At 43.4% G+C, this 27,433-nt stretch overlaps 1 protein-coding gene across 1 annotated transcript in view; it reads left to right on the top strand.

Annotated features, from left to right (window-relative positions):
- LOC120836244 (calcium-activated chloride channel regulator 1) overlaps positions 1-15,115 on the top strand; it is a 36,831-nt gene extending 21,716 nt beyond the window's left edge. The window contains exons 9-14 of the mRNA XM_042286632.1: positions 2,389-2,688; positions 4,678-4,899; positions 6,382-6,655; positions 9,204-9,368; positions 10,173-10,499; positions 14,610-15,115. Of these exons, the coding sequence (XP_042142566.1) occupies positions 2,389-2,688; positions 4,678-4,899; positions 6,382-6,655; positions 9,204-9,368; positions 10,173-10,499; positions 14,610-15,067 (1,746 nt within the window). The 3' untranslated portion in view covers positions 15,068-15,115. The remainder of the gene's footprint in view (positions 1-2,388; positions 2,689-4,677; positions 4,900-6,381; positions 6,656-9,203; positions 9,369-10,172; positions 10,500-14,609) is intronic.
- Positions 15,116-27,433: the final 12,318 nt, after the last annotated feature.

Below are 27,433 nucleotides of genomic sequence, written 5' to 3'. Positions count from 1 at the left end.
CCAGTAAGCGATATGCAGCTATTTAAACACTCGTGTTTTATATAGTATCATGGTCTTTTTAATTCATCCAAATAATATGCCTCGAGAAGCTGCGATACAATATACACTGTTTTGATAATCTAATCTTGATTTTGCTATAATGAAGCGTATACACCGACTCATGTTTACAAACAAACCGGAGCGCCGGGAGCGCCCCTAGCGGACGCCACCGGCGCCGCGCATGCGCGATGGGGGTGTGGGCAAAAAGCTCGCCGTCGCCCATAAACAAACCATTGAAATGCGATGTTGTCGGCATCGGTGTGAGTCTCCCTGCCCTTTTTCGCGTTAGAATTGTTGGTTCTACGTCTTCCTGGCGATGTCTGACTATCTCGAGCGGGTCAGCGAAATTACCGAGGCTCGTTACACCGCAAAACTTCGCGTGAATAATGTGACATGTGGCGATTCATTCCGCGTGGACGCCGGAGATTGTACTCTAAAGCCTGATTCGCATGATGAGATTTCGCTCGGAATTTTCAGTCGCGACGCCGCTCAGGCTGCAAAAGCGTGAACCGTAGCTGATATGGCCGACGAAGATACTGAAAATCGCAAGCAGAATCGGACCAACTGAATTAGGCATAACAAGTCGGTGTTGGTCACTGGTAACAATGACCAACATCTCCTTGTATCTACTGTTTACATCGAGCCTGCTTACCAACCTTCAAATTTAAGTCTTTTGAGGCCTGCACTCACTTCTTATCGCAAGCACCGGGCCAACATTTGGTCTACGGACCGGCGTCGCCTAAAAGAGCAGACGACAAGCAGAAACGTTTGAAAGAGCAGACGACAATTCGAACAATCAGGCGGCCGTTTGAACTTAAAGACGCACTGAACGTAATCCACAGGTGGTCCGCACGACTTGACAGTTTTCTGGCGTTCATGTTGGAACGAAGGAATAAATCTGATGACCACAAGTATCCGTGAATTCAACCCAAAATGCTTCCCGCCCAAGCAATCGTTGTCCGACGGCGTCTGCTTTTCCCTTTTCACGGCACATAATCCAGATTCTCGGACGAACCGAGCACGTGAAAACTGACCTTCAAACCTTTCTCGACACTTTTGGTACGTCCCCAGTCGCGGCGTTTTGACGAGAAGGCAGGTTTTTGTCTGGTTCCTTTCAAAACAACGCAGGAATACACATCTGGCATGGGGACTTCTGCCCACAACCCCAGACCGGAAGTGCGACCGACGCGCCATTACCGCGCCGTGACGTCACAGAGATGAGTTTGTGTATACAATGCCTCCGGAAATGAGGATTCAAAAACTTTGAATAGCGGTTTGTTGCCGTCAGGTTTTCACAAGTCTTATCAAATGATTCCGTCTTTAGCACGGGGTGGCTCGCAGCTTTCTTACAGTGACAGGAACGAAGATTGTCACCTGATTGAAAACCAGTGATGTAACGATGTCACGGACCTTAGTTGTCGGAAAGGCGATGATGTAATTAGAGAGATGAAAAGCTCGCAGGATTGATGTCGAAATAATATGTTCACTTTTTCTGTTAGAAACTTCGGAGACGCTGTTATCATTGAAGGAACTTGCCTTGTGTAGAAACTCGCGCGTGCATTTCTGAGGCTTAAGTAACCTAATAAATGCATTCTCAGTCTAAGGAATTATGCCGGACCTAATGCAGTTTAAATATAAGAGGTGAACTGCCGATACTCGCCTGCATGCCAGTTAGGAGCGGTCAAACAAAACACGACGTTTGTCGAGGCAGGTTAAAAAAAAAATGTTACAAAATAATTTTTTAGAAGCTTTATGGTGGCGTTCAAGCAAGATAATTACCAGGAGCCATCAACACCTTAGGCAGGGAGGAATTTCCAGAAGCCATTAAAACCTTAAGCAGGAGTGATTTACCAGGAGCCATCAAAAACTTAAGCGGAGGAGGTATACAAGGAGCCATCAGCTTTTTCAGCGAGGGAAATAAATCGGAGTCATCAAAATCTTTAGCAAGATATATTTACCATAATCCATGAGCATCGTAAGCAGGAGAAACGTTCCAAGAGTCATCATTACCTAAAGGAATGAAGACTTGCCAGCTAGGAGCTACGGTTGCCACTCTGAGGCTTCCAAGTGACCCCTTATCAAAGAGTGCTTTGGGTTACGTCTTGACGCTCTAGCTTATAATCACTGAAAACTGGATCGGCCTACGGTTCAATCGACCGTCTACCTAGAACGCAAAATTGTAATAAAAATACCATTCCACTGCTTAACAGAGGAGCAGCCTAGCGTGCTACGAAGAGAGTTAAACTACGTGAGCTTCCTCCTCCGGCCATTTAAACCTGCACATTACGGTACCCGTGCATCCCTTTGTAATTTGATTGGTATTGACGTTGTTATCGGTCATCACTCAAGGTGCTGAAAGAAGGAGGCAGAACGGCGGAGGGTGACACCATCATTCTCATGACCGACGGGGAGGAAAACAGGGATCCAAGAATAGCAGCCGTGCTGCCGGAGCTTTTGAACGAGAAAGTTGTGGTGAACACCCTGGCTCTGGGTACGAGCGCAGAAAAGGATCTCGAAAACCTCGCCCTGATGACGGGGGGAAAGGCGTTCTCGCTGAGCGACAGCCAGGCAAACATCGAGGCCGCCATGGAGTCGGCCTTCGTAGAGTCGACCACCACCCAGCTGGACGAAGCTGACCGTCCGATCACGGTCAGTAACTGCTGCGTCCTGTACTCCTGCAACACGTTTAAGATCGGGTCATCGGCATTGAAGTATCAGTTAAGCCGCGGTCTAACTGCTTACACATCACACAAAAGAGAGACTGCAGACACCGTCTGAGACGTGTCTTAGACTTAGGCTAGATGGCGCTAGCTACCGATCGTTACAAAGGGTGTAGCCATTAACATCCATCCATCCATCCATCCATCCTTTCTAGCATGACGGTCCTTCCGCATTGATCATACGAGAACTGACTAGAAACATTTACGAAGCATGCGTATGCATAAAGGAAACATGCTTCGAACACTGCTTGAGGCATGTCTGCAGATACGTCTGTCATCGTATGTCTGCATCGAACACTGATGTGTCTTTTGCATGATGTACAAGCTGTGTGGCTGCGGTTTAAGAGGTGTGCGGTTAGTAGCTGGAATCGAATAGCATTTGCGGCATTCATGGCTCTCACACAGAAGGGAAAGGTACAGGAATTTATAGGCGTCCAGGAATAACCAGGTGACGTCGCCATTTGTTTGTACGAGAGTGCCACCTTCCGCCACGTTATTGCACTCTTGGGCGGTCATCAACCCACCACCTCACTGTGCCACCAGTTTCAAAAGAGCATCGGGTCAGACCGTTTTTCGATGATGGACGGCTTGAGCCGTCTCCCTACATTTGTGCGCACTATTGGATTGGTTGCAAAATTGCCGCAACATGATGCAGCTCGTGTCTTGGATCTTTTGGGCTGAAGGTCCGCATTGTGATGAAGCTAGCGATGACACTACGCTATTTTATTTGAGCCACTATTCACACGCCGACGGTATTACTGAGCGCTCTTGATGCCTCTTATGTACTAATGTTTAAACCAAAGATGATGAAGCAGAATGGTTGGACATAAATTAGGTTTACACGACGTTTAAATGAAATGTGCAAAAAAAAAAAAAAAACACGGGATTAATTTCGCTTAGTTAAAATAAAACTAAACTACACGGTCGAGTTACACTAAACGAGGCTTACTTTATTTTATTGACATGTCGCCAGTATTAATCGCGTTTTCTTTTAGACATCACGTAAACGTATTATAAACGTAATTTTTTCCAAACATTTTGCTTCGTCTTTTTTGGTTCACAAGTGAGTATCAAAGTGGGATCAAGATAGATCAACGACGCCATGTGTGTGCGAATAGTGGCTCAAAGAAAATAGTGCAGTCACATCTAAAACTTAATCGCTGTGTGTGCTTTCAGCGCAAAAGCTCCAAGACTCGAGCTGCATCATGTCGCGGCAATTAAGCTACCGACCCAATAATACGCACAAACGTAGAGAGATGACTCAAGCCTCCCATCATCGAACAAAGGTGTGGCCTCAGGCTTTTATCAGACTGGTGGTGTCGTGATGAGGTGGGTTGGTAACCGGTCAAGTGTACAATAGCGTGGTAAAAGATGGCTCTCTCGAATGAACACATGGCGATGCCAACTTGTTATTCCCGGACGCCCATACATTTCAGGCGTGTTCTTTATTTCGCTTCTGACTTTACTTATTGACACACTGTCAGCAATACTTCGCATGTACACCTCTTTGCGGTGCAACCAGGCAACCAATCGCTACAACACAATAAAAAAACTCGGCAAAAAAACACAAAAAACAACAACAGAAAAACTAGTAGAAATGATAAGATGTCGGTTCTTCCACCAAATAAAACGTCTAATGTGCTCAGAGCATATTTGGGTTACCAGCGTATTCTTCATTTGGCTTCTCAGAATATTTATCCCGCATTAATCGCTAATCAAACTCCTAATGAATGGTACCACGATTGTTCTTTCAGGTGCTCACAAGATACATTGCTCACAGATAAGTTTTGACGTGTCTTAAGCAAACTGAAGGGCCGGCCTAAAAATAAAAACGTATGGAGCATATGCAACTGCAATGCGGTTTTGATGGAGCGTTTTGAGTTTGCTCATGCACGATGTTTACTTTCATTTTGCACAGATTCTGGACGAGTCCATTAAACTGAATAAAAGTAAAACAATTCCAATCATGATTGACCCGGAGCTCGGTAAAGACACGAAGGTCGTCATCGTGTCGGGCAGCCAAACTAACCTGGAGGTTCACGTTTTGGACCCCATGGGAAACACATGCAAGGCCTGCTCCTTCCGTATTTCGAACTCGGGTTCAAAATGGCGAACCGTCGAGATTCCTTCGCCAGCAATGGTATGAAATTCAGGTTTTATTCTTCGGTGTTTTGATTGTGTTAGACTAAATGTGTTATCATATCAGAAAACTTTGTTATCTCTTTAGACAGAAGTGTTTTTCAATAAAAAGTATGGTGAGATGACGGCACATTTCCAGCACCCGTACTTTGCTTCAGGGCAGTGAGCACATTGTGCCGGGGGTTCTTAAAATTAATCTGGCTAAATGACAGATATGACACAAATATTAGGGTTGCAACATTCTTAATATTCAGTGTCACTATTTCGTTCAGAAATGTTCTACTCACTAATAGGGACTGATTGAATCACTACAATGCCACAATGGAGGTCACATAGTGTCTCGGCGCAAACTTCGCTGACTTTAGATCTCCCATAACCTGAAACACATGCTTACTCTCTCTCTCTCTTTTTCAAAAAAAAAAGAATAAAAAGAACGAGTATTGAAAACCATTTCAATTTCACGCTGTTTACTTTGCTAACGAAGTTACAGCCAGTTTCAATGGATGTTTTATTTGTTATTGACAACCCTAGCTCTGAAGGAACTAAACATTTTCAATTGGATGTTTGCGGTACGTTTTGTCATAGTCCAATATGTTCTATTCACACACTTACCTGTCTTTTTACGACACTATTGAAAGGTGCGACCATCTGTTATATGCTAATAGAAGCATTGTGATGAACGCAAGATTTAATTAGTCAGAGGTTCCACCATTCTGTGTTCAGTATTCCTCAAGTTACCAGTCACGAACTTAGAAGCGGTCCTGGCCGGCAGACTTCTATTTTAATAAAGAAAATGTCACGATGCGTCCGGAACATGAAGTTACCTTTTTTGATTTTGGCGGTAAGTAAAGTTTTAGGACTATCGTGATGGTAAAGCGTGACCCGCGTGGAGCTGTTTCTTGCTCGTGAAATCGCGACGCGCGACGGCCGTACGCGTCGATGCCAACGTAGGTAAACCCGTAAGCAGCGACGGACAGCTGCTTCCACCGGTGTACTCTCAACGCCTCAAGGCTACATAAACTGCGCCACGTGCAGACAGAATAAACGCATATGTACTAAATAAATTTTTAAGCTAACAAAGAAAGGCTTCAAATGGACTCGAATTTTATTTTCACGTTTGAAATGCATAAAGTGTCAGTCACACATTCCGCGCACGCCGCAGAAAACGGATTCGTTCAGATCACGTGACTGTTCACCCGGCTCTCCTGGGTGAGAGCAGACGCGTGCTTTCAGCATAATCGCGGCGCGTGTCTTATTTGTTTTTCGGTTTAGAACGCAAAAGGCGCGTTGGCCATTACGAATGCGCACGCACCCGAAATGGCGCCGCGCCGACGTCGACGCGGGCGAATCGCGAGTAAGAACGTTCCACGCGGTTTATGAGGGGACAAAAACGCGTTCACACGCAGTGGGAGTGACAGCAAAAGAAACTAAAAACGTTACCCATAGTTTAAAGATCGCATGTTGTCTCCTTTCTTTTCCGTAGCCCGGTACCTGGAATCTTGCTCTGGCGACGAAAGCCGACACGGATGTAGTAAACGTTCGCGTAACTTCGATGGCTGTGGCAGCCGATGACCATCCCATTCGGCTGCGTACCTTTCTCAAGAAACTCGACGTCAACCAGGCGCTGGACGCCTGTATCTTTTCGGAAGTGTCCAAGGGTCCCCATGCAGTTCTGCGTGCAAAGGTCCTGGCCAAGGTCCTGACACCCCAGAAGAACGTTGGGCAGCTGATCGTGGAGCTTTTCGACGATGGAGTCGGTGCGTTTCATTAGCCTGTACCACGTAGACAAAGGGCAGGGCTATCTCCACTACAAAAGGTGCCTAAAATGCGTAGAGCTATAAACACCGCCAGTTCAAAGCCGCATTCACACAACTCAGAACCTTACAAAAGGCACTTCGTTCGCTTCAAGCATGGTGACGGATTTATCTGCGGACAGATCTCAGGCACGTCGGAACCATGTTCGCCTCACACATATGTTCAAACCTGTCTTCAAACAGTGTTTACACGATCAATGTTTTAGGAAGGAACACGCTCCAGAGGATGTCTACAGACCGACTCTTGTATCATGTATTAGCAGTACTGTGACCACGGTTGAAGGGGCGGGTGGTGTGGAGGGGTGTAGCCCGAAACAACCCCTTCCCGTTTGAACCCGTCCCGTTTTGACCCATTCCCGAAACGACCTTCCCGTTTGAACCCGTCCCGTTTCGACCCATTCCCGAAACGACCCTACCGTTTGAACCTGTTCCGTTTCAACCCGTTCCCGAAACGCCCTTCATATTTGAACCCGTAGCCAATAGATATTTTACATTTGAATTTGTCTCGTTTGAACCCGTTGGTATAAAGCCCCGCACATCTCAACCTTTTCGCGAAAAGTGTCCATCGTTCTAATCCTGGTTTGCGCAGTTTTTATGCATAAGAATATGTCCCGAAATCATGTTAATGGCATTAATGCAAAGGTGCAGGTAAGCAATTCCGTCATGTTGTGAAATGTTTTTGCTTGTAAACGTATTCTTAAAATATGCAATACTTTCAGACAAGCTTCAACGAAATGTATTTCTACTTGAACCACTTAAACTGTTTCTTTCAAGATGGTCCCCAAAATATGTAACTACGAAATGGACTGTGTACATTGCGCGACAACGTTACCACGAACACGATGTTGGCGATTTTTCGAATTTTACTTCGAAATGGTATTAGAAGGTACCACATTTTACCGCTTAGTGGCCCAGAGGAGCACTTTTAAACTCACTAATAATATTGATGGCAGTCTTCTGATTTTTTTAGACAAGTAGCTGAAACCAACAGTCGCTTGTTCGCGCTAACGGTTTCGCCAGGGAGCTTTCGTAGATCGTTTTCGACGTCACGCGACGCTTTCGGCAACCCGCTACGATACCCAGAACTCTACAGTCAAGGGCATCGGCGCGCAGGCGCAGTAGCGGCTTCTTCGTTGCGGAGGGCTTAGCGAAATGGGGAAACGTGGTCTACGAAAACTCCCTAACAAAATCTTAGAGTAACGCAGGCCAGAGTTTTGAGTAAGCGAAAATTAGCGTTGCCTAAGTTTTCATACCGCGACGCCATTTTTAGGTTACCCGAAGCGCTTGCGTACGTTTTTCTAAAACTTCCTTATAGTGAACGGGATATTTTTAAAAGTGATAAATCAGACAGGCTGACGGGCATATGATTGCGACTTCATTTCCTGACAAGGTCAAACACAGAACCGTCGCGTACACGGGCAAGAATCATAAACCACAAAATGCTATCGCCCTGGTTGAGGATGTCGAGCAGGAAAATCGCGCCGTCAGAAGTTCGCGGCGGTCACCTGGCCCGCACGGCACCACCATTTGCAAGCTGCTGCAGCGATATCCCTATCAAGGCCTCATCCCGTTTGCAGGTCGATGAAGCTGTAAATGTTCGGGCGAGCTCTCCCTGACAGAGTTTATTTTACGAGGTTGTTTCGGAAGAGGGAGAAGTGATGTGAGCAAGGAGAACAGACACTGGACACTTGAACCTAATCAACTGTTAACGAATAATACAAACTAACCGAACGATGGCCGAAGCGGGAATGTTGTTTCAGGAAAGGGCGAAATAGGAAAGGATGAAACGAGAAGGTCGTTTTGATCCGGGTCGAAACGGGAAGGTACAAACGGTAAGGTTGAATCGGGAATGGGTCGAAACGGGGACTACCCGTGTGGGGGGGGGCCCAAGTCACGTGTTGTGGCACGGCACCCAATGCGATAGTTGCATTAGCCAATAAGAGCACCGCTAAGAGCACCGAAGAACAAATCACGTAGCAAGAAGCGTGAGGGTGATAAACAACGCCTTGCGTTTTTTAATCTGTCAGTGACTGAAGCTGGGCTTCTTTCTTTCTTGGGAGTGACCGGTGTGGGTGACTTTTGAGATAATCACGATGGACGTCTTGTCTAGTTTATGTACGGAGGTGAACGAAGCCACGTCAACTGGATTCGCTCGCGCACATACAGGAGCCTTCGGGAAAATAAATGAAACAAGAATGAATAAAACAATAACAAAACACTTGGAAGCAAGGACAGACAGCACAGTTGTCTCAGGACTGTTCTGTCTCTCCTTGTCTGTCCTTGTTTCTCCCTGTCTGTTCTTGTTCGTCCTTGTCTGTACTTGTCTCTAAGTGTTTTTATTTTTTCAATTATCTTTGTACTCTCGCTCTTTGTTCTTTGGGGGAAGAAAAAAAAAAAAAGGGCCCTGCGACGGCTTATGGCTTTCGCCTTGAGTTCTCTATATCCTATTGTTTATTTCATTATATTATCGGCTGTGTTCACTTATTACCAGGTGCGGACGTCACGGCCAACGACGGCATCTACAGCGGATACTTCACGCAGTTCAAGGGCAACGGAAGGTACTCTGTGGTGGCCGAAGTTGTGGGCGATGGCTCGGCAATTATTGTGAGAGGACGACGGGGTTCCGGAGGTCTTCCCGTTGTAGCGTCTCCACCTGGTACGTTGCCGGCGATAACGCATTCCCGGAGGTAGACGCAATAGATATCGACTAATAATTTTGTTTTGTGTTTGTTTAAAAAGCGGGAAATTAGCTCCAGTGGGCGTATTTCTTAGCTGTAGGTGAGGAATTCATCCGGTGCAGTACCACCACTACCCTAGGGTCTCGAACGTGCATCGCGCAGTAGTGATTAGACGACCGCACGTCGGTACAATGCTCACCCAGATCGGAACGTGCGAGGGTGAGGAAGGAACCCAGGGTCTCTGGGTTCTGCAGCTTGAGCTTTCGCTGCATATACTGCGAGCTGCGGTGAGTTAACACACTCGGCCACTGGACATCACAAGCAAAGATTTCATAAGATGAGAAGCAAAAAACAGGTTTGATGTGCCAGGATCATGACAGATAACGGAAACGATGAATCAGCATTTTTTCAGAACTTTGTGATAGATAGACATTTCTCAGATAGACCGCTATAGACGAAGTCTTCTACTTCCTTTTTGTATATCGGTCTTGCCTGATGCATGTGACGACAGTTTTTGCTGTGTGCCCTTTTTTGCTATTGGGCTTTTTTGAGTACGTTAGGTTTGCGCCATCAGAACAACTGTTAGTAAACACTCTCAAGAAATAATTCCACGGCGTAGTGTTGGTAATCGTATGAGGTTTCAATGTGTTTAATCTATTGGTGAACACATGCATGTTTGTCAAACTTTGCATTGCAAGCTGCCACCAGAAAGACTTTCGACAGCTTTGCTGGTTACCGTATGTATTCGGGCCCAATTTTCCAGAAATAATTTTATCTTTCAGAAGTATCTACAAATGTGGCAGCTACCGAGAAAACGGCTTCTGCCTCTCCGGAGTTTGGAGCCGAAGGACTTCCGTTTGAACAGTTTGTTTACGTGGATGAAGACATCGAAGTTGCCGAACCACTAGAGGTTGTTGGCGAAAAAGCTCCAAGCTTCAGAAGATTTTCAGATGGGGGCTCCTTCCAAGTTGACGGCGCGATCGATGTGTCTAAGATTCCACCGGCCTCGATCCAGGACCTTCGAGTCGCTGATGTTATTACTGAGAACGGCACTCTTTGCGTTGTCCTGTCCTGGACTTGTCCGGGAGAGCACTTGGACTATGGCCAAGGTAAGAAGTCACCTTTTGCATTGCCTCGCGTTGCATTCAGTATAGTTGTTTTAACTCTGTCTGAACTTGGGCATTTGAACATAGTTTAATTCACATTTCCTTTGATGTGAATATTCAAGAGAAAGCGTAAAGCTCGCACTGATAAACATTGAATCGGCTTAACATTATACAAATTTTGGTGTTAGTGCACTGTGGCAATGTGTTTTAAACTATGGCTATGAGGTAATTATAAACCAACACATACGTGGGGTGATCAAAAAGTTCCGGGACTGATTTTGTAGCGTAGAAAGTGAGGGAAGCACAGTGATTCGCGCGCAGCAGTCAAAATAAAGAACCTTCGTGTCTCATTATACCAAAGGGCGTCGCTCTGTGAACATTTGGAGCTGCGCTACACTGGTTTGTTTGACCACATGCACGAGCATGATGGCGATCTTTCCATACACTGCAAACCAAAGCGAGAACGAACATCAATTTTACGTCAAGCTCAGCAAACATAAAACAGAGACCTCTAAAATGATTTAGAAGGCTTATGTAAAAAAAAAGGAAGGTGTGCGAGGTGTTTTGAGTGGCACTCGCGCTTCAAGAATGGCACAACGTGACCGAAGTCAAGGAGAGGTCGGATAAAGTCGCCCCACCGCTCTTCGTCTTCCGGCGATGTTCTGCCGTTTGTGAAGCGCGAGTGCCACTTAAAAACACTTCGCGAAATTCACTGCTTTTTTACACAAGTCTGCTGAATCATAGCGAAAATCTCTGCTTTATATTTGTCAAGTTTGACGCAAAATGGATGCTCGCTCTCGCTGTAGTTTTTAGTCTATAGAAACATCGCCATTGTGCCCATGCACGTAGTCACGAAAACTCGTGAAACGCAGCTCCAAAGTTCACAGAGCGGCGCCCTTTGGTATAACAAGACATGAAGGTCCCTTCCTTTGACTGCTGAGCGCGTATCACTGTGCTGCCCTCTCTTTCTACGCTACAAAATCAGAGGCGGAACTTTCTGGTCACACCTCGTATGCTGCCAGTCAGAAAAAAAGAATTGTGTTTGTCGTATAATAAAAGCACCGCATGCGTCGCCGAGAGCTCAGACTATGTGAAAAATTAGTGGTGCCACTTGGTACAGTCGCCAAGTAACGTGACTGCAATAAGAAAACAAAAAACAGTTTTTCTGAGAAAAAAAAAAAAGAACTCCGCTCGATAGAATATAATTTTTGCTGCGTCTCGTAAATAGAGTCACTAGCAGCTTTGAATTAAGACCCATGTGCGCTGAAAAGGGCGTAAAAAATTAAATGTTTGGCGTCTTCGAACGAACATGGCGGCATGGAGACGTACGAGCGTCAAGAGACCGGGAGAGGGGACAACTGTGTGAAGAGGGAGATTTGAACTGCTTTCCCGCATACAGGGACTTTACGTCAAGCTGCAACGTCGGGCCAACTAGTTTGTAACTCTGGGTTACTGAAAAATACGCGCGAGTGATTTGTCGGGCAGGAGCGTACATTCAATAGTGGACTATATGAACACAAAGTGCACATGACAGCATCTTCGCCGCATTAAGACTGACAAGTCTCTGACGAAGTTTTCAGTCGTCTTAGGACATGTGTCCTCGTCATGCTGGCGGCTGCGAATAAAATAATATCATAATTACACGTATTTCTAACTACTGGAAAAAACTTGCCACACCATTTCTTGTCCCACTATAGCGACAAACAAAAAGAACCAACATCGCCAAGCCTCACACACGTTCAGAATGCACGCGAAGGTATCTTTGGTAGGCTTGCGGTCCCTCGTGCTTACTTCACGAGCACCAATAAACTGCAAGCCCGCCAAAGATAAGTACTTCTGCGTACACGCTGCGCGTGTTTGAGACCAGTAGGTGTCCACTGTTTCTGTTTGTCGCTCTAGTGGGACTCAGGTATTAGAGTTGCTAAATAAGCAGTGCCTTAAAGTAACACCACGTCATCCATTTTGTTGTTTAACATTACGAATAACAGTTATGTAAAGCTTCATCTGAAATTGCAGGGAACGCTTTTCCATTCGACAAGAAATGCTCAAAAAAAGTCTGCGACAGAGCAACATACCTTCTTCTGAGTTTGCCGACACTATGTCTAGGGCTCAGGTAGTCGATAGCCTAAGCGTAGCTCGATTGGTGGCTGTAGCCACAACCTTTCGTCTACCTTGAACGAACTGAACCGGCAAAGCTAGGCATATTAACGCGACGCCGCGTGTGAAGGCCAGAACAAATTGCGAAAAGAAAGGCTATGTTTTGTCTCTAATATTGTCTCGTGAATTGAGATAATATGCGCATACAGGTGAGCTAGAAAAGCGCCAGAGCCGTGCCGCAAGGTTTGTATTGGGAATCTATATCGAGAACATGCCAGCGTAACATATTAACTTGGGTAGTAATGCAGTTACAGTAATTGAATTACTTTAATTACTTTTCTTAGTAATTTGTAATTGTAATTAATTATTTTCGACCAGAAGGAATTGTACTTGTAATTTAATTACTTTCTAGCGTCAGTAATTGCAAAATTTCAGGCACAATTATTTTTGCAAAACTGCGGCGCCAACGGAACCTCTCTGAAAGCCTCAGCGTTCGCACAAGCGGCCTAGCTCTCGGTGAAACACTCGCGCGAAGACACACACTCACACACACGCACAACATAAATAGCCTCACATTGTTTGTTGTTTTGTTGGTTATACTGCGGGATGAGAAAATCCTCTTTGGAGCCTACCTCAACGGCGCCTTGCTGCGTCATCGGCTGTGCGAGCAGAAAACAATAGCGTAAACATGCCAAAATACTGAAAGTACCGAAAAAAAAAAATAAGCTTCAGCTTTTAGTTGAGCTAGGTACTTTAATTGTCTATAAAGTTGTTTTTTTTGCCAGTTTTTGACATCCCTCTTTCAGTACGTCGCATGTTTGTATCTGTAGCATTTTCAAGTTTATTTCCTGTTGGTTTTACTTTGTATATTTTTTGCATAAGCATCTTGGAGACTGACCTCGCACCTGTGAATATTGTTACTAATGATTCGGGAGCCCCTATTCGGTTTTGATATATTTCTGAGCAATTATAATTTCAACTCAATGCAAATAATTTACTATACCATGATGTTTTTATGTGAATGCGGTCGTATTAGCGCGTGTGGATTTTAGTTCTATATTAACACTTGTAGATTATTCATGTATGACTAATTGTCGCATTTTTATTTTCCCGGGCTAACAAAACTCTATAAACCCATTTTTTCTTTAGCGATCTGGCATCTTTCAACACATGAACTAATTCATTATTATTTATAAAAAAAATATAAGAACCGAGTACTTCATTGCCTCAGACTGTCAAGTTCCATCATTAATCTAACAAAATTTATAAAAGGAAAGCACAACACGTGGCATTTACGCAGCGATGATTAAGCCTCCTCAAACATTGGGGCAAGAAATGAACAAATACTATGCGTTCTTTACCGCCGGTTTAAAGTTATATGGCCCCAGTCGGGTGTCTCTAAGAAATACGTAATTGTAAAGTAATTGCATTACTTTTTATAAGTAATTGGTAATTGCAATTAATTACTTTTACGTAGTAGTAATTGTTATTGTAGTTAAAATACTTTTGAAGCAAATTAATTATTATTGTAATTAAATTACATTTTGAAAGTAATTTACCCTTGTATGATTAAGCACTTAATCTGATGGGATCTTCTAACTTTAAGGTGATAACACTTGTGCTTGAAGTTTTTGCAAGCCATCTTTAATAACCTGCCAGCAATTAACAATAATTGCTATTTAGAAGTAACAATTTGTTTCAAGTCAAGTAGATCATTCAATGGATATTAAAATTTAAAAAAAATATTCTGTCGAGCCAGCTACAATAAATATAATTTTGTTCCTCGCACAAGATCCGAGTGGATAGCATTGCCTGAGTCTGCGATTAGAGGAATTTACACGAAAGCGCCCTTTCAGAATGTTTTAGCTTGATTTGTTTTAGTTAACATGCTTTACTGATTCGTCAGCTGTTCATGCTCCACAGATCCGTTTTTCTAACGCAATGCCAGGCTGTACGTGCTCTAATGCTTCAATGGTGCAAATTGGTTTTGTAAAAAAAATAAAAATATTTTTGCAGCTTCTCAAGTAGAGATCAGAGTGAGCACCAACATGGCGAGCTTTCTGAAGCGTTTTGAGGATGGTGTTCAGATTTCCGAGAATGACGTCATGGAAGGCCAGTTATCACCGCTTCCGGCACGAACCAAGCAGAACGTCACCGTCAAGATTCCGGAAGATGTGGTGTCCGAGGCGAAGATCGAAAACCGCACAGATTTCTACTTTTCTGCTCGTGTGCTGAACAAGGATGGCCTCGATTCGGGAGCTTCCAACATCGCCCTGGCTACATTTGAGCATCCCTCTCCTGGGCAGCAGCAGAAGCCGCTGGATTCGAAGAACTGGGGTCTCTTAATCGGAGTACCAGTAGCTATCGTTCTTCTCGTGATTGTAATTCTGACGGTTGTGTTCGGGCGACGCAGAACGTCGACGCAACAGATCCAACCAGAAGCTAAGCTTCATCGGATCCACTATGCCTCCTAGGTGCAAATGTTTTCTTTGTCGACGAAAAGAAGTAAAACCATTTTAAAAGAAACATCATGGCCGTCTTGTGGCCACCGCACTTAGATCTGCTGCCAGAAGTCAAGTCAAATGTTCTATTACCTTCGTTCCCAAAGATGACAAGGGCAGCTTATACTTGTTGTTATTCAGGACGCGTGGAAATGTTCCCAAGATGCATATGTGCAGTGTCTATGATGAAAATAATCTGGATTGTTTACTAAGGTAGTGCTAGCACCAAAGACTGTGAAACATGAGTTGAGCTTCTTACTAATCATACGCGTGGTTCGTCGAGAATAATATCGTGTATAGCAGTTCTTACTCCATGTTCAATGATTCAAGCAAGCATTTCAAAAACAGATTTCTGTCAACATATTGATGACTCATCTGAAGGCGATCAAGCTTTTCCGAGTCAAACGATAACTTGCAGCCCAATGAATATGTGAAAACAATTCAGTCGTTTGGTTGTGGTTACCGAATAAAATCTTTATTTTGTGTTAATTTCTTACGGTTCAATATACTTTTACATTGTTACAACTCGCCCTTGAAACTCTTATCTAATCCTGGCTATTTGGTGAAGTTGAATGGTTGTTCTTCAACATACTAAAACGCAAGTCGGGGGCAAAAGAAGGAAGACAAACACAACTCCTTCTTGGGTTTCAGTACGTCGAATAACAACCAGCTGTCCTGCCTAGTGACATTGTTTATTTTTGTTTTACTTCAAATTTGATTGTACTCGATGTGCTTCTTCATGAGGGCAGTTTCACTTGGATTGTTTCAGCGAGGCACATTATTAATTATATTTATTTAGAAGTGTTTAACGTTATGTAGAGCGCGTAGTATGTTCTTCTATAGTTTACGCTTGAAAGTTGAGGCGTTGTTGGATTGTAGTAAATACAACGCCGATAGAGCACCGTAGGACAGTTCCTTTATCGACGGTTGTCCAAGTTTAGAGCTCTCCCGAATTAAATTTTAAACAGAACCATATTTTTTATCCAAACCTATTACTCTGAAATTACGTTTTAATAGATGTAGGTCATAGCTTCTAGTATTGTAAGAAATGCACATACTTAATAGGCCATATGCAATATACTTGGCATAATCATCACCATGCCTTCGAAACCGCAATATTTCGTTTTCTTCAAATCTCCCAGTTGTGGACGAGGCACTTCTGCCTTTGACTCGGATTTCCATGATATTAGGATAGTGTATTTGTATACTCAATGGGTTGTTGTTTAGTTTTGGTTCAAAGAGGAAACGAAAGAGTGCCGCGAAATTTTCGAAAACAAATTGTCAGCAACCAGGTCTCTAGGATCGTCACTCAAGCAGTGAACTGGAACTTGCTTGTCAGCGAGCGGTCTTATTCGAAGACTGTGTGAAGGGTTCGTACTGAACTGGTAGCACGCAATAATATCTTACACCTAGGGCTCCCTCTTTGCTTGGCCAAACTATCGGTGGGGGACACCCCAAAATTTCAGAAATTTGATAATCGAGCATGAGTACACTAGATGGCTCTTTTCGTTGTGCGTATAGTATATTGCAAATACAAATTTACCTGTAATGTAAGATTTTTCCAATAAATTATTTGGAGCAACACACAATTTATTGCCATGTTAAGTACAATAAACTACTTAACGAATAAACTCAGATGTTTGTTTTTAAGCGTTTAACACGCTAATTACAAACACGAGAAGTGATCCGAAGCAGGCAGGTGGAGATGAGATAAATATTTATTCTCTGTATCACATTAATATTTATTTAGTAGCACTTGTAGATAATTTAAGATGGAAAGGAAGAGACATCAATAGGGGAAGAAAGAGATTGTTGATTATCATTCAGATTGACCCCAAGACTAACTTTCCCGGAGGCGTTTAAGTTCTAGTTTTTACCGACATGTGGCATATCGACAGTAACTTTCATTTTAAATCGCTGATTCGCCGTCCATCGCAATCTCATCCTTGTCTCCCATGCCTCTCCTCGCCGTTTTACTGTTCCCTAACCTTTCCTTTCCACTCCTTCCGGCCTGCGGCGTGTTTGGCGATTGCATGGAGCGGCATTTTGAAGGGACTCGGCGAACAAACAGACAAACATTACAAAAGCCCACCCAACGCGGTTAGAAGGCGACTCCAGTACTATGCGGAAAATAAAAAAAATATCAAATTAAGTAATAAAAATACATTAAAACGATCAGGCTCATTCTAGTACGTTAGTGCAGCTTCCCATAGAACCGTTAAGAAAACTAGTCACCGAGATGCTTCAATCGTGCGATTACGTATAATGTCCTTGCATCGTAGACTTGGTGTCATTCTTCATCACCGTTGGTCATAGCCTCCCCCATTAAAAGAATACTTAAAGAAATTTGAAATATACCCGTCGTGTACAGAGATAGGTTGAACATGATCCACAATATCCGTAAATGACAATCGCACGTTGCTGTTTTGAGCCTGATAGCTATATTTTTTTATATAAACGACCTACTCTGTTCGTGCGCTCGGAGAGCAGCCAGTCTACAGAACGTGACATCTGGTGCAGTCGTGACGTAGGCGGTCTCGGGACGAGTAAAGCTGCGGCGAGGATGACGTTGACAGGATGCCCTAGCCACAGTTCATCATACAGTTTGCCCACTGTAAAATAAGCCTGTGGTAATCGCAAACCACGTGATCGAGGGCCTTGCGTGAATAAAAGTACATTGTAGAACTAAACTCATTATATATTATTCACACAATATAAATTATATTGATAACCAAATAATTCAAAAAGAGCGAAAGTTCCTCAAATAATTATTTAAACTTGTAAAAGCGCCCTCTCACCACGGATGGGGTAACTAACCACATTTTATGTTTCTTTTTTATCGTTTTGCTTTTCAAGATGGCGACCCCCATGGCATTTCGTTTACCCGTTTCTCGCGTCCGCTTGCGTTGCGTTTTCGCTTTATTGTGACGTGCGCACCACTGGACGACAATCACAGGTGATTTATTCACACAAGAGTTATTTCAAGCAGGCAAATGTTTATTTTCGCTATACATAGTACAATTTATACGAAAACGTTACAAACAGCACATGTAATGATGCGGTTGCTGGCGGGTATTAGCGAACAGACACGATAGTACGAACAGTTTGGATGTTAGCCTTCAAGCTATGTGCATAAAAATGATAAACCTAAGATCAATAAACATAGTCTAAACAGGTAGAGGTAAAGTCGCGGTAAAGGTATTTCAAAACAGCTATTCATATACTACGCAAAAAAAAAAAAAAAAACTGCACAGACGCGAAACTGTTTTGCATAACGCGTGCGAATACAAACCAGTTGCTTTAACAGTAACTACAGGCTAATGTGGTAAAGAATAAAGCTGTGTTTGGAGGTGCATTTGACATGCCCGTCCTTTTCTCCCCCAAGACCAATGTTCAACACACCTGGGGGGCTATGTTCGACAAATGTTTCGTTTCTCCTAAAAAGAAACGGAAGTGATGGAAGTGACGATATTGCGTCGGATTGGTTAGAGGCACAAATGATGAAAGTTCCCTCTTTCGTCATTTCAGCCTCTCACCAATCAGACGCGATACCGTCACTTCCATCAATTCCGTGTCTTCTAAGGAGAAACGAGATTTGTCAAACATCTCCTGGTCAGTTTTTTATGAGATATGTTGGATCTAGCCAGTCAATTTCTTCAGCACAATGTTTAGATGTTAGGTTCGATGACAGCGCGCCTTTACAACTCTCCGTCTCCTGATCTGCCTAACGGGGCTACTGGCCCTTCGATAGAAATATCACCTATCATCGACAAACCATAAGCACCTAGAATGCCACTTTCTGACTGCAGCATCACCATCGAACGTTGTCGTCCATCGAAGCAACCTCCTGGCTGAGCATTCTTCACTCATCACCCTCGCCAACAACCTCACCTAATCCCGTTATTGCTGATCAATCACTGGTGATGTACACCCGCCGGCAATATGAAGGTGAACACCTTACCTGGATTCTTGCCTGTTTTACGGCTCCCTAAAGCTATATGAACTCTCAACGTCTCAAATGGTACGTGGCTTGGGGTCTAAACTTCTGGAACAGAGCTTGTTCCAAAACTCGCAGGAGCATCAAAAACAAGAAGAGGGCTGTTCACCTTCATATCGCTCACGCATGTACCTTCAAACTCCGGCTCACGTCCCACCTGCCCCTCCTGTTCCCGGTCTGTGTTCGACAATGTCGCCACTCTCCAATGCGACGTTTGTGATTTGTGGTTCCACCAGAGATGTGAAGATGTATCTCTCGCTTTGTATAGATGCCTCTCCTCATTATCAACTGAGTGGCTCTGTGCGGCGTGCCAGTTCCCACCCCTGGCCGAGGACCTCTTTCCATCCCCTAAGCAGTAGGGAGCCCCTGCATACCCCACCATCATCGCCAGCTCTACCAAGTAGTTCTCCGAGCCGCCTCTGGCGAGCGACAACATCGGCAGCGTTCACCTGCAAGACCGCGCGGAAATATCAAAGTAAGTTTGAAAAAAAAGTAAAATAAACAAATCGAGCGCTCTTTGTATATATAAAATTGACTGATTTATTTGTTTTCGATGATGCCCACCGAGTTTCAAAAAGGAACTATATGTTCACTTTTACCAGCGCTGGGTAGAGATACTCTGAGAAAGTTTACGGGGATAGAAATACTGAGCTATATGGTATTTCAAGGCAAAAATGCAGATACTGTGATACATTTGTCTTGTATGTAATGAAATATTTCTTAGAAACCTCTGTGAAAACGACTAAATATTATCCCGGAATACTGATACCAATCCATCCAGAAATACACTTTTTATCTTTAAATGGTGATAGATGCAGAGGGTGTGCTTGTGTCAGTTTGTGCACCCTTTTACCTCAAACGGTTCACTTAATCACAGCAACCAAATAAATTACCGACCCCAGTGACCCAGACATGCACTGGAGGCGAGCAACTGCACGCCATGCTTGACAAAAGGCGTCTGCCCAAAATTAACCCTGTTTCGCTGTCTGCGTCTCCAACTGTAGTCTAAGTCACCCAGTGGGGGAGATTGAACAGCAGAGCTGAACCCGTCTGCACCAGAGCCCAGTGTGAAGAGTTTTTGTCTGCACTAACATAAGCCTGCGATATCTGCGTCTGATCCTGACGAAAAGCTAAAGGGACGAAACGGCCGAACATAAACAAGAAATAGTGGCATTGCGAGGCGGGCATCGTCGTGTCTATTCCTTTGCCCCCTAAGCTGAGACTGCAGTGGGAGCCACGTGCCCTCCAGACCAATCAGCCACCTCCGTTTCGTCACTTGACCCTGTTTCTCAGAAAAACACGACGATTAATCTTCGACAACAAATTTAGCGAAATACTTATGCTTGACAGGGTATTGCGGTAAAATTGATAACTCGAAAATATATCTCGCGACGGTGATAAAACATCTCTAAGGTACTATGACAATACATTTGTATCGCGACACTGCCCACCCCTGACTTTTAATATTAAAATTTTAGGCTAAATAATAAAATACCTAATAATATGGCGCTGTGTATGTAACACAATAAATAGGTTTCGTGTCGGTAATTATTTTCTTCTTTGACAATGCTTAGTTTTTGCACGAAAATGATGGCTGGCGTTTCGTGATTTACCCGGCATAACTTTACCGTAGAATTAATGGGGCGAAAGATGTACCGTAAGCACCTTGCCTTAGAGTTTTTGCAGTGATTTTCTGAAGAAGCAAAAGAGCTTGCCGGTAGTTTTAATTGCACAAATGTTTTAAGTCGAAATATTCAGCACCACACAGAGGCGTAGATGAGTTCTAGCCCTCATGTTTTTTTTTTTTTCACGCGCACGCACGACTTCGCTAAATTAGCATATCATGCATGTCGTCCCATTAAGTTGCACAACCGCATGAAATTCGAACTGCCCATGGTGTGGTGTAACACAGATATTTTATCACCAGAGGCGCATCATGTTGGTCGGATTTTCCAGTTGTCCTGACCTGAAATCATTGAAAGGTTGGGTCTGAGGTAAAAAATCTAAATCAAGCTTTCGCGAAACATATTTTTTTGAGTAACCTCATCCGACGTGGTTGCTGCTTCGTTCCTGGTTACGTAGTTTTATTTCATCCCCACCTCCGAAAATACCCGAAAATGCACTTCTAGCGCATGTAACGCTGCATCCAAAAATATTAACACAAAAAACAAAAAAACAAAAAAGTAAAAATATTCGCATTTGTTTTCTTCCTATATTTGGTTTTATTCCTATTAATCCTTGTTTTATACTGGTTCTGACAAAGGGTTCGCAACTTTCGAAGTCAGATTTACGTGGTACGGAGGTTAGAAGACACTTCTCGTCTACCTCTCCGTTTGCCACGTCAATTGAAACAACGACGAGGCAAGCGTAATCAGCGTGACGTTTGTTACAGCTTGGAGTTGTAGTCGAGTGCATGCAGGGGGCACCAATTATGAATCCGTCAGCAGCATGGAAGAACTCAACAGTTTTCACAAAACGAGCCAAATCGTGAGGTGTGCGGAGCATGTGCCTAGATTCAGATAGGTATTTAACAGCAGTAAATCGATGGCGTTTGTTCTCTTAGTATTCGAATATATTTTATTAGAATACCTAGCAGCACATTTCCCCTGCTCACACTTGTGCCAGTTTTGCGCAAGCTTGTGCCAGACTTGAGCCAATTTCGCTCTAGCTCGCGCCAGTCTGGCCCAAGCCTGGACCGAGGAAGTGTGCTACTTGGGATATGTCTTCGCAAACAATCTAGAATTGTTTTTTTTTTTTATGTGGTTTCAGTTTTGTGTGCATTCGGAACATTACCAGCATCTTAATATATTTTCACTAAACTACCTTCAAATTGTTATACTAGAAATAATCTATTGATTAAATTTGTTAAAGGCAAGATATAGTATAATTGGCCTTCATTTATTGAGTAAGAGTATCAAATTGTCTTAAAATATGGCGCTTATAGAGGTTAACTTTTGGCAGCCTTATATACTCACGTGCAATTTTTGCGAGTACTTGAGTTATATATTTTAAGAATGCGCTACAGCAATTTAGGCTACTCATGTGACGGAAAGTACTGAATCTGGATATCATTTTACGAGTTATTTGAAGTCCCATTTCTCACTATCACAAAGAAGTTGTGCTTTTTAAAACAGGTATAACAACTTCACATTTAGGCTTATGCTAGTTTCGTCAATACAACTCAAGACGCGCGTTTTCAGCGTGCATCTGGCATTTGTATTACATGACCATACCCCAATTTTATGGCGTCCTTTATTCTAAGAAAACCTGTCGATTCCACGACGGAACCATGGATCGCCCGGCCACCGGAAAAAGGCGAGGAGCAGCGCCGAACTGTTACCGATATGGTAGCGAAGAGCCACTTCTGGGGTGACCAGGGAGCTCCAGCGCCACGCGGCGGCCTGCGACCACTCCGCGAAACACATCATCGTTTGGATGTCTGCACTACCTCCGAGATCATAGTCCTCCCCCAGACGCGGTTTGTCAGGTCTGCGCGGTAAGAAAAAAAAAAAAAAAGAAGGAAATTATAAAAATAGGCTACCGACGCATGGGAAACGGGAGAAGGGCAGAATAGTGAAGGGTCGACGCAAAATGTTCTTCGTTCCCGAAAGAAACAGAATAAAAAGTAGCGCGTCCATGTTTCCGAATTTTATCGCAGGGAAAATTCTTTGGCTCTGCCTGACAGGCCCCCTGCGCGCGCCATCTTATTTTATCTCCTGTCCCCTTTACAGCTGCCACGTTGTTTCACGATTTGACAGGCTTTCTAGAATAAAGGAGGCTATGATAATACTTATAGACGTTTCTACGACGTAGGGCACATTTAAAGCTAATACTAACATAGAAATACTGTCGCGTTGTCGTCTTTCGATTAATCACACTTGTTTTTAATGTATAGTAATTATAAAATATAATAATATTAATTGATAATATTAGGGAAAAGTAAAAATATTTACATTAAGGGACAACAAATTGCAAGGTACACGCAGCTCTATGCGTGTGTTGCCCACTTTGTTGTTCCCAAGTCTGAAGTTTTTAAGATATTGTAAGTTCTCCAGCTAGCTTTTATGTTTTTTACTATTTCCATTTTTGAAAAGAGGCACACGTTTCACGGAAGCCGGAAATATAGCTTGTTAAATGTTTCTATTCGTCCTAGGTTGAAAAAAGAAATGCGCAATTTAAAATGTCTCAGGGATCATTTACACTAAAATGCTTCCTGAGGCGGGTAGGAAAGGGGGAAATATACAACGGCAAAGTCAACTCTGGCCCTCATAAATAAAAACATGTATTCCATGTATTCCGAGAAACCGGCAGCGCACTGTGCTGTCTGTTTCTTGCCTCTCTGTCCCTGTTTTTTGAGCGCTAAAATGTATTCCAAATGTATTAATGTATGCGTAAATTATTTATCACATTGTTATGGCACCACAAATGCCACAAATATGAAACGGAGACAAGCCATATTCCTGGATATATTTTTTTTTTCTGGAATGGAGTGACTGATGCTTGTGTACTAGTCAGAATAAAAGACATAAAAAAAAGAGGAGCGCATACCTAAATGAACCTTGGTTTACTATGATCAGTTCATCTCAGAATTTTTGCAATGATGTCTCGTGAATATTGACACCTCCGTTGCCTCCAATAACCGTCCATCATGTGAGTTGTCTATTATAACGAGACCAAAATTCATGTATCTACCCAGTTCGTACCTGAGGACGCCGTTTATATAGCGGGGCATCCATATTAACGGGGTTCGTATTAACCAAGTATCACTGTATCAAAGCAGTGGACGTAGATCTACTATAAACGTCGTGCTTAGCTAGGGCTACTATGTTTATTGAGCCAGAGGAATAAGTTTCGACTCTTCCGGGGGCAGAAGATGAAAAAGGTAAACCATGATCTTATATTGGTAAGGACTTTAACAAATTGGGATGCTTACACTTTGGCGTTTACAAACCTGATTCCAGAATTCAAATCGACTAATCAGCCGAAGCCACTATGTATTGGTCTTCTTGCAAAGTGTTCACAGTTGTTCGTCAGGATGTGGGCTACTATTTTTAATGTGTGCTGATATTAGAGGGATTAGCATTGAGTATTTGTGGTTCACCTCTAAGTCAAGCCGTAGGAGGGTTACGATAATTCATATAGTGATAGCAGCTTAAAAAACACACAAAACATAAAGTTCAGCAAAGCACATAATTGTAATGTTATTGTTTTGTTATTCAGTTTCTTGACACAAGCCTTGAGCTCGGAATTTTCAATAAATAGTGCAAGGTTCTACACATGCCCTCATGAGAGCACTAAACGAACAATGCCCTAAGAAATGTTCAAATTTTCGCAATATGACAAGACTTCAAAATTTAACCTATCTCTTTTTGTGTGGTTTGTTGCACCGTTTAGAACAATAGAAACTAACCAATATTCTTAATGCTTTTGCACGTTCTCTGTGTGGTCTTAGGTTGATTGCCTTTCAGGTAGCTTGCAGCATGTTTTATTTTAACGCAGGACATGTTTAGGTGCACGATTTCATGCGAACCGCGTCACGCTCGGGTGCGACGAAGAAGCGTTACTAACAGGCCAAGGCTACATGAAGCACACACGGCCCATAGGAGGCCTAAAAAAAACTTACAGAAGACATAGTTTGTCATCCCTAATCAGACATAATTATGGCTAGGAATAAGCAAAAATCATAATAGATTTGCCACACGTCTTAGTAGGAATATAACTCCGGACGAACTTCAACCGGACAGCTTTGTTTGGCGCTAAAAAAAGGAGGTGAATGTAATAGAAGACAGCTGAACTGGGTATCATTCACAGGAGTTTACGATGTCCTGGGCGACCGTCGGCTCGTACAGCTGAGTCCCCAATGACAAAGCATAGGCCCTAACGTAATCTGACGACGTTACAAGGCGGAACACAAAGGCCCGCTCACACACTTGTGACTCCTTGGGACCGTATGCCTTAAAACCCCTTAGAATCTGTTACGACGAGAGAACAGTGGGACGCTGGCGCACCTTATGGTGTCACACTGGAACTGCATTTCACTAGAGCGAAAATTTTGCGGCATTCACACAATAGAATATACGTATTTGATATGATAAATGGTCGTTTATAAGATTGACAAAAGTTTTTGGAGCTGAAACAGAAAGACTGATGGCGAAAAAAACGAAATATACGGGACTTCCAAGTGTTTCACGTGGCTACCCGATATATTGAGTCAGTGGGCTCTCTAGTCGTAAGAGATTTTAAGAGGTTTCAAGGGCCCACGCTGCCAAAGAATCGCAATTGTGAACGGGCCTAAATGCATTAAAAGATAGCGAGAAGGGTGCATGACGTCACGATTTTGCAAAGCAGCTAATACAAAGCGTAACGGGCGCAATACACCCCATCCCCATCGCGATTTCCTCAGTTACCACAGGGTGTACCTCGCACTAAGCTACACAAAACTAAAGTGCTAAACTTGCTCGCCTTGTCATATTTAACAAATTCTACCATGCCTCTTCTTCCTTGGGTGGCAATTAGTGTCACCCGCCATCTCACATCAATTTGCGTCATGACCACAACTTAAAAGTAAATCCTATATTCACGAAAAGTAATAAAGTTCACAGTTCCCCGTCTTCAATAGCTGTCACTAACTGAAATCCTCTTCCTGAAATATTTGTGCTCGAAACTAATCGGGCTAAATTCGGTGATTTCTCATGGCACATCTCACAAGTATTGTTCGAAAGTAAAAATGTTTATTCAAAAAATTGATTACATTTTTCCTTACTTGTGTTCTTATATTAGCTGTGTAATATATATCTTGTTCATCATTAATATAACTGTTATTCAGTAGCCTTCACTGTTAATGTTTGTACTTGATTCCCCCCTTATGTAAGACACCAAATTGAAGTGCTTTGGAGGATTTAAAAAAAAGATGAACTGAACAAGAGCACTACGATCTCAAGGAAGGTTACGCACCTTAGAAAGATGCATAACCGAAGGAAAATTTATATTAAAGCATAGTCTTTACACTCCACACTCCTATACAAATTTAAACTTGTTTTGATAATTCTGATAAATCAAGGGAGCACAAGAGTGTGCTATGTATGCAATGCAACCTAAATTACCCATATCTTACCGCAACCAAGTGCTGATTGCTGGGCGAGTTGGTATTGAACGTGAAAAAAAACATGATTGCGCTTTAAGACAGGGATATAGAAAGAACTGACACCACAGAGCGCTAAGTTTTAACTAATTTAATTCAAGAGCCTCAGCGTAGAAACACACTGCGTCACCGCACCACATCTCAGCCAATCCGTGGCCCCGCCACTGACCGCAAGTCAGCCAACTCCTTATCCGCCAAGTCAATTGAAGCCACACTGACACAACACATGCCGGAACTGTTTATGGCGTCCGCGTCCATAATCTCTCTAGCAATCTTATCTTTGTGACTAGCGAGAACAGTAGAAGAAGCAAATAATGGTTTGTACCCGCAGTCATGACAGTGACACGACAGATGGCCATCCCGAACCCCGTTCACTTTTTGGTAGTGTTCTCTTAGCCATACATTTAAACATCTGCCTGTCTGGCCGACATATATCTTGCCACGTGAAAGCGGAATCCGATACACCACCCCTTCCGTGCACGTGACAAACGGACTCATGTGTTTGATTGGGCAGCCCGTCGGTATCTTGCGAAATGGGTCTGTCAGCTTGCACATTTTTGTGAGCTTTTCGGGTGCAGAGTAAACAACTTTTACGTTTACACGTTTTGCTATTTGTCCAAGACTGTGCGCTGTTATGTGCATGTAAGGCACAACCGCAACTTTCTTCCTCGCTTGACCTGCCTCTGGGCGCGGGTTAATGTCCTTTCTTATTTGCCGACCATAAGAACCAAGTATGGGCAACCAACAAAGGTCAGCATTTCAGTCAAATAAGACTTTAAATTAAATGGATCGGGCCATAGAGCGCGTGGACCCTGTCTTTTTGTTCTTCCTATCAAGAATACAGATAACGCGTAAGATGTGGCGGCTCAGTCGCGCCATCTAAAAGTCGCTAAACCAACCACGATTCTACGAGTGGTGCGAGCCAGTTCGCAAACTCCGACACGTTTTCAATAAAAAAAAGTAGTTGTAATTGTAAGCATTGTGAGGATAAAAAGTACACCCCTCAAATGTATTGCGGGGTAAATTTCTTCCTCTTGCGCGTGTGCTGTTTGGTGTTGATTCGACTGCGGTGTGACTTGTGCAGCTGAGCGCGTGCGCGGGAATTAAAGACGAGAGGTTACCGCGGTTTATGACGGGGTTCTTTGGCCACCGCGCGCATCGAGCGTGGGCAGGTATCGCATGGGTGGTACTTGTTGCTGCT

Source organism: Ixodes scapularis, unplaced genomic scaffold, assembly GCF_016920785.2.
Source record: "Ixodes scapularis isolate PalLabHiFi unplaced genomic scaffold, ASM1692078v2 PGA_scaffold8__174_contigs__length_109621045, whole genome shotgun sequence".
Classification (NCBI taxonomy): domain Eukaryota; kingdom Metazoa; phylum Arthropoda; class Arachnida; order Ixodida; family Ixodidae; genus Ixodes; species Ixodes scapularis.
Note: the sequence above shows the minus strand (reverse complement) of the source record. Positions and strands in the feature narration are given on the sequence as shown.